Genomic DNA, 8,319 nt, shown 5'->3' with positions numbered 1-8,319 from the left:
GAGGTGTGGACGGACGGGCATAGACGAGCCCTGTTTAGCATTTGCTGCCTGGAGTTGAGCTAAGCTGGTGTGAGCAACTTTGGCAGTACTGGTTTATAGTTAAGTTTGTACTTGGTGACTGTGTACAAGTGGTAGGGCTACTCACCATTTTAATTTAGGTGAAATGCTGCTCTGGTGTGGGTGTTAAAGCTTCCCCCCGGCCCTCTAGCCCGTGGGTCGTATGGTTGTATGTTCGTGTAGACAAGTATTCAGCGAACTGTGACCCACCGGCTGGAGGCGTTTGCTGTATTTCTTCCTCTTTTTACCTACTTAACTTTAGCCTAGGGGTTGACCAGGTAAGGGAGTGTTGGGGGGACAACTGGATGTCTTGGGGTGGGATGAGGAGGTAATTGTGTAGTGTTCACCTGAGTGACAGAGATTTGGAATAATCCTTCTGCCTCTGTTCGGGATTCGGACACGTCTCAGTGTTTAAGTCTAGACTGAAAACATATGTATTTACTCAGGCTTTTGATTAGTCTTTCCAAACTAGGAGGTGTGGGGTCTGGGCGGTCTGGTGCTCTCATGTTACAATGTGTAATCTGTCCACAGTGGGAGCCTAGTGGGTAGAGCTTTGGACTACCAATCAAAAGGTTGAGGGTTTGAATCCCAGCTCTGCCCTATTCTATTCTTCTATTCTATCCAGCCGCACATACAGTTTAGGATCTCAGTGTATCAAGGCCTCGTCTTCTCCCTCCAGCGCAGATAAAGAACCCACTCCACTGAAGGTGAACCGGGGGATAATGGTGCCGGCTGGATGCCTGTCACAGACCTTTTAAGCGACGATTCTAAAATCCATCAAGCCCTGACGGATAACGGAGGAGGAATATTCCGCCGGAATTAGACAGATGAGCCGGGCCACAGGCGGAAAAATACAAATGAGACCGCGGCTCGGAGAGCGGAGAAGCGGCGAGAGAAAAAAGGGAAGCTGATAAAGCGTCTTCCACGGCGGGGTTTCATTCTGCCGGCTCGCTGCAGGACGGGTTTTAATAACCGCTCGCTGCTGCGTGAAAGTGAGACGTCTTCTGGGAACCTAAATTCAGGAGTACGGAAACAGGAGAAAGTTTAAAGTGTGTGTTTACTTATTTTTAACTTTCCATTAAAGCACGATTGCTGGATCACAAGGTGGATTTAAATCCACAGGGTCCCTGAGCGCCGCCCTTGTGTTCACTAGTGGAATGGAAATCTTTTTATAGTATCCCAGCTCATTTGGAAGCTGGGGTCAGAGCGCAGGGTCAGCCATCGTATGGCATTCTTGGAGCTGAGTGGGTTAAGGGCCTTGCTCAAGGGTCCAACAGTGGCTGCATAGTAGAGCCTGGATTTGAACCTACAATCTTCCGATCCAATTGATAGCCCACAGCTCTACCCAATAGTCAATTAGCAGTGACAGTAGACTGTCTAAGCAATTGAGGGTTAAGGGCCTTGCTCAAGGGCCCAACAGTGGCAACCTGAACCAGCAACCTTTTGATTAATAGTCCAGTTCCTTAACCGCTAGACTACAGCTGCATGCAATGTGTAATCTGTCCACAGTGGGAGCCTAGTGGGTAGAGCTTTGCACTGTCAATCAAAACGTTGAGGGTTTGAATCCCAGCTCTGCCATGCAGCCACTGTGGGGCCCTTGAGCAAGACCCTAAACCCTGTCTGTTCCAACAGTGACAACTTGGCAGCGGAGGGGCTTGACCAAGCAACCTTGTGATTACTAATTAAGTTCCTTAACTTGATTAGTAATCACAGTGGGAGCCTAGTGGGTAGAGCTTTGTTCTGTTAATCCAAAGGTTGAGGGTTTGAATCCCAGATCTGCCATGCAGCCACTGTCGTGCCCTTAAGCAAGGCCCTTAACCCTCTCTGCTCCAACAGTGACAACCTGGTAGTGGTGGGGCTTGAACCAGCAACCTTTTGATTACTAGTTCCTTAACCGCTAGGCTACAACTACCTACAATGTGTAATCTGTCCATTGAAGCACGATTGCTGGATCACAAGCTGGATTTTATTCCACCGGGTCCCTGAGCGCCGCCCTTGTGTTCCCTAGTGGGATGGAATTATTTTTCGACGTGCACAAAATCAAACCAACCAACACGTTCATGAATGCATTTTATTTATTTTTATTTTGCTTTTGGAAAAGTTGCTTTTTGGTGGCCGGCGTGTGATTGGGTGATTCATGCCGCCCCGGGTTCTCCGGATCGTCACCACGTCACATTCAGACGTTGAAGATCGAGGGCAGTCGACGGGAGGCTATGATGACCGTCAACACAGCAGCAGCGCCGATGATAAAACCTTTGAGGATTTTGTAGCCGGTACTGGGCGTTTGGTTCTCAGTCTGGTTCTCCTCAACTTCGACATCGGCCGGCACGGACACTCCTACACACAAAGCAACACAGAGCCGACACACACACGTGTTAAAGGAAACTCCAGCGTTACTCCACCTAGTGTGTATAACGTGTATTTCTGAATTGAAACCCCACCTTCATCTTCACACGAGGTCTCCATCAGAGCCCCGGACTCTTCAGGTTGGGCTTCAACGATGGAGGGAACAAGAACGTCGTCCTGCAGCTGCTGGTGGTCCGCTTTGTTTGAAGACACCTCGGAGATGTTCTTCAGTGGATCTGATGGAGAAATGAAACCTTATTCAGTTTGTAACGTTCACCTTCATCAGATCACCACCATCTATAAAATCATTCAAACGTACCTCCAGTCCATCCTCTATCCAGGTTCTGCTCCTCTATGAGCTCCAAAGCTGCTGGATCCTGCAATTCTGTCCACTGGTGCTCAGGTGCTTCATCCATGTCCTGTAGAGCTGAATCCAGTTTCTCCATCTGAAACATCTGAACCAACAGCTTATTCATGTTGTTCTTTGAGTACCTTAAAACCACCTGGTTGTTGTTTTCCTTTCTGCGACCCTCTAAACCTCCCTGCTTCAGTTTATACACTTGATCTATCAGGACCAACCACTTCTCCAATTTCTTTCTATCCACGACTAGAACCACCCGCTTGTTTGATTCATTCTTTTGGTTCCTCAGAACCACCTGTGCTTCCAGATTTTTCATCTGGTCCTGTAAACCCACCTGCTCTAAATTTCCTGTCTGGTCCATCAGATCCACCTTAGGTTTATCAGTCCCATCCATCAAAACCATGTGGTTACTCACCTGCTTCACCATTTTGTTTATCCAATCACCAATACCTACCAGCCGGTCTCGTTCCACCATCAGAACCACCTGGTTCTGCATTTGGTTTCTACAAACCACCTGCTTCTTATGCTTCTCCATTGGGTTTGTCTGAACTGCCTGAACCTTCAAGTTTTGCATGTGGTTCTGAAGAACCACCCGTTCCTCCACATGCTTCATGTGGTCCATCGGAAGCACCTGCTTCTCCAGCCTTTGTGCCTGGTTTTTGAGGACCATTTTCTGCTCTAAATTTGGCATGGGGTCCATCAGAACCACCTGCTTCTCCAGCCTTTGTGCCTCGTTTTTGAGGACTATTCTCTCCTCTAAATTTGGCATGGGGTCCATCAGAACCACCTGCACCTCTACCTCCTTCATCTCTATCTCTATAACCAGAATCATCTTCTTTACCAGCTTCTGTCTCTGGTCCTCTAGAACTGCCTGCTTATCCAATTTATCCATCTGACTCTCCTGAGCAACCTGCTTCTCCAGGTTCTGTATTTGGTTCATCAGAACCACCGGCTCATCCAGTTTTTTTGTTTGGTTCTCCAGAACCATCTGCTCTTCCACATGTGTAACCTGGTTCTCCAATCCTTCACTCTCCCTCTCTACCATCACCCCATTTCCCTTCTCATCTTCTCCGTCCGGCATCTCTACCTTCTGGCGTCTCTGCCACCATTTTCTCTTCTTTACTTTCTTCTCAGGTTTGTTTTTTCCCAGAACCACCTGCTTCTCCATCTTTGGTGTTTGGTCTGCCTGGTCCTCTAAAACCTTCTGCTCCACTCCTTGCCCCATCTCTTCACCCTTTACCTCATTTCCCTTCTCACCCTCCACGTCCTGCATCTCCACCTTCTGGCGTCTCTGCCACCATTTTCTCTTCTTTACCTTCTTCTCCGGTTCGTTTACCCGCCTGTGCGGCTCGTCTTCGTCAGATGGAAAAGTCCAAGGGGAGAACATGTTTATGCTGCTTACTGTCTCGGCGTCTCAGATCAAATGAGCACAAACACATGAATCGCAGCTATTTATACCAGAGGTTTGGAGTGTGGTGATGTCATCATGATGATGTCACAATGTGTGCATGTAGCTGAGAGTGATGCTGATCATCATCACTGCTGCTCTCAGTATCAGTAACCTCTAGTGTAGAGTGGGACAGTGGGAGCCTAGTGGGAGGAGCCTCGGGCTATAACCAAAAGGTTGAGGGTTCAAATCCCAGTTCTGCCATTCAGCCACTGTTGGGCTCTAGAGCCACCAAAGATTTAATGTATAACTACAATGATAATAAAGTCTATCTGTCTGTCTGTCTGTCTATATATCTAACATTGTAGTCTATCTGTCTGTCTGTCTATATATCTGTCTATCTGTCTGTCTATATACAGTGTATCACAAAAGTGAGTACACCCCTCACATTTCTGCAAATATTTTATTATATCTTTTCATGGGACAACACTATAGAAATAAAACTTGGATATAACTTAGAGTAGTCAGTGTACAGCTTGTATAGCAGTGTAGATTTACTGTCTTCTGAAAATAACTCAACACACAGCCATTAATGTCTAAATGGCTGGCAACATAAGTGAGCACACCCCACAGTGAACATGTCCAAATTGTGCCCAAAGTGTCAATATTTTGTGTGACCACCATTATTATCCAGCACTGCCTTAACCCTCCTGGGCATGGAATTCACCAGAGCTGCACAGGTTGCTACTGGAATCCTCTTCCACTCCTCCATGATGACATCACGGAGCTGGTGGATGTTAGACACCTTGAACTCCTCCACCTTCCACTTGAGGATGCGCCACAGGTGCTCAATTGGGTTTAGTCCATCACCTTTACCTTCAGCTTCCTCAGCAAGGCAGTTGTCATCTTGGAGGTTGTGTTTGGGGTCGTTATCCTCTTGGAAAACTGCCATGAGGCCCAGTTTTCGAAGGGAGGGGATCATGCTCTGTTTCAGAATGTCACAGTACATGTTGGAATTCATGTTTCCCTCAATGAACTGCAGCTCCCCAGTGCCAGCAACACTCATGCAGCCCAAGACCATGATGCTACCACCACCATGCTTGACTGTAGGCAAGATACAGTTGTCTTGGTACTTCTCACCAGGGCGCCGCCACACATGCTGGACACCATCTGAGCCAAACAAGTTTTTCTTGGTCTCGTCAGACCACAGGGCATTCCAGTAATCCATGTTCTTGGACTGCTTGTCTTCAGCAAACTGTTTGCGGGCTTTCTTGTGCGTCAGCTTCCTTCTGGGATGACGACCATGCAGACCGAGTTGATGCAGTGTGCGGCGTATGGTCTGAGCACTGACAGGCTGACCTCCCACGTCTTCAACCTCTGCAGCAATGCTGGCAGCACTCATGTGTCTATTTTTTAAAGCCAACCTCTGGATATGACACCGAACACGTGGACTCAACTTCTTTGGTCGACCCTGGCGAAGCCTGTTCTGAGTGGAACCTGTCCTGGAAAACCGCTGTATGACCTTGGCCACCATGCTGTAGCTCAGTTTCAGGGTGTTAGCAATCTTCTTACAGCCCAGGCCATCTTTGTGGAGAGCAACAATTCTATTTCTCACATCCTCAGAGAGTTCTTTGCCATGAGGTGCCATGTTGAATATCCAGTGGCCAGTATGAGAGAATTGTACCCAAAACACCAAATTTAACAGCCCTGCTCCCCATTTACACCTGGGACCTTGACACATGACACCAGGGAGGGACAACGACACATTTGGGCACAATTTGGACATGTTCACTGTGGGGTGTACTCACTTATGTTGCCAGCTATTTAGACATTAATGGCTGTGTGTTGAGTTATTTTCAGAAGACAGTAAATCTACACTGCTATACAAGCTGTACACTGACTACTCTAAGTTATATCCAAGTTTCATGTCTATAGTGTTGTCCCATGAAAAGATATAATGAAATATTTGCAGAAATGTGAGGGGTGTACTCACTTTTGTGATACACTGTATATGTCTATCTGTCTATCTATCTAACATTATAGTCTATCTGTCTGTCGATCTGTCTGTCTATAATTATAGTATCTATCTATCTATCTATCTATCTATCTATCTATCTATCTATCTATCTATCTATCTATCTATCTATCTATCTATCTATCTATCTATCTATCTATCATCTGTCTTCATATCTGTCTGTCTATCTTTATAATTATTTAATAATTGTCTGTCTGTCTGTCTGTCTGTCTGTCTGTCTGTCTGTCATTATAGTCAATCTATCTATTTGTCTGCCTGTCTGTCTGTCTGTCGATCTTCCTGTCTATAATTATAGTATCTCTCTATCTATTTGTCTGTCTAATTGTTCGTCCATCTTGACCAAAGGAGTGAAATTGATTTATATCAAGTGGTTTTCACATGGAACGTCTGTCAATCACATGGTTGTCCAATTACTTTTGGCTATACAGTGTATCAGTGTTATCTGCTCAGCAGCAATTTAATTATTATTGTGTCTATTTTTCTTTTGTAAAATATCTAACTTTGAAATAAAATTATATTTAAAAGATCATGAGGGAACTATTGATTCAGGTCTTAAAGTCAGAAATAAAGAAATGAAGAAATCACAGTGAAATAAAAGCAAAATAAAAACAAAACTCAGTAATGACAGCAGAGAATTTCATCACAGCACATAAATGTTTAAAATAAGACACAATGAATGTGAGGGGTGTGATGGATGTGAAGGATGCTCTGTTTCAATGTCAAGGGACAAATTTAGTTCTCTAGACGTGTTTGTACCTTTGTATGAAATGAATACGACGTGTGAACATCACATGGAGCGGTTTTAGAAAATTATTTTAAAGTTTCTCTTATGCTTTGTGCTCTTTTACTCAAAGTTTCAATTCACTCCAGCCCGGCATGACGTCCATCAACATGCAAGAATGAAAATCTTACAGTCTGATACCACGAGAGAAAAATCTTCTATTTTACATATTTAAAATGTTTTATCATACAAACGTACATTTACAGCATTCAGACACTTTTATCCAAAGCGACTTACAATTGTGACTGTATATAATGCCGGTCTGCAGTGGTCAGTATCTATCAAAAGGGGTCCAAGGAAGGAACAGTGGTAAACCGGCGACAGGGTCATGGGCGGCCAAGGCTCACTGATGGCCCGTGTGGTACGATCCAACAGACGAGCTCCAGTAGCTCAGACTGCTGAAGAAGTTCATGCTGGTTCTGATAGAAAGGTGTCAGAATACACAGAGCAGCACAGTCTGTTGTGTATGGGGCAGCATAGCCACAGACCAGTCAGGGTGCCCATACTGACCCCTGTCCACCACCGAAAGCGCCAAGCGTCGGAACTGGACCACGGAGCAATGGAAGAAGGTGACCTTGTCTGATGAATCAGGTTTTCCACGTGGATGACCGGGTGTGTGTGCATCACCTTGCAGTTTATGCTCCGAGGCTATGGAACACTCTACCTCCTAATATTCGACAAGCACCTTCGGCCGCTGTTTTTAAATCACTCCTAAAAACATACCTTTATAAGCTGGCATTTGAACAGTGAGGAGCTGTGTTAATTTTAATTGTTTAGTCTATTTGTATTTGTTTTATTTTGTATCTTACTCTGTATTTTTATTTGGTTCTTACTTTTTAATATAATGTTGTGTTATGTATGCTTATTCGATGTACAGCACTTTGGTCAACGTAAGTTGTTTTAAGAGTGCTTTATAAATAAAATTTACTTACTTACTTACTTACTTACTTACCTGGGGAACACGCGGCACCAGGATGCACTATGGGAAAAAGGCGAGCCGGCGGAGGCAGTGTGATGCTTTGGGCGACGTTCTGCTGGGAAACCTCGGGTCCTGCCATCCATGTGGATGTTACTTTGCCACCTAGCACCTACCTAAGCATTGTTACAGATCATGTTCACACTTTCATGGAGACGGTTTCCTGATATCTGTGGCCTCTCTCAGCAGGATGATGCTCCCTTCAGGAACGGTTTGAGGATCACAACATCCAGTTTAAGGTGTTGACTTGGCCTCCAAATTCCCCAGATCTCAATCCAATCGAGCATCTGTGGGACGTGCTGGACAAACAAGTACGATCCATGGAGGCTCCACCTCACAACTTACAAGAGTTAAAGGATCTGCTGCTGACATCTTG

The 8,319-nt window shown here is 45.3% G+C and overlaps 1 protein-coding gene across 1 annotated transcript; it reads right to left on the bottom strand.

The window, feature by feature from the left end:
- Positions 1-2,114: 2,114 nt before the first annotated feature.
- On the bottom strand, positions 2,115-4,167 carry LOC134319163 (calponin homology domain-containing protein DDB_G0272472-like). The gene is made up of 3 exons (XM_063000188.1): positions 2,723-4,167; positions 2,499-2,639; positions 2,115-2,394 (listed from the first exon to the last, which is right to left on the bottom strand). Exons 1-3 carry the CDS (start codon positions 4,149-4,151, stop codon positions 2,234-2,236), a joined length of 1,731 nt encoding a protein of 576 aa, XP_062856258.1. The 5' UTR covers positions 4,152-4,167; the 3' UTR covers positions 2,115-2,233.
- Positions 4,168-8,319: the final 4,152 nt, after the last annotated feature.

Source organism: Trichomycterus rosablanca, chromosome 8 (assembly GCF_030014385.1).
Source record: "Trichomycterus rosablanca isolate fTriRos1 chromosome 8, fTriRos1.hap1, whole genome shotgun sequence".
In the NCBI taxonomy this organism is placed as follows: Eukaryota; Metazoa; Chordata; class Actinopteri; order Siluriformes; family Trichomycteridae; genus Trichomycterus; species Trichomycterus rosablanca.
This window is presented reverse-complemented; position numbering and strand designations above follow the sequence as displayed.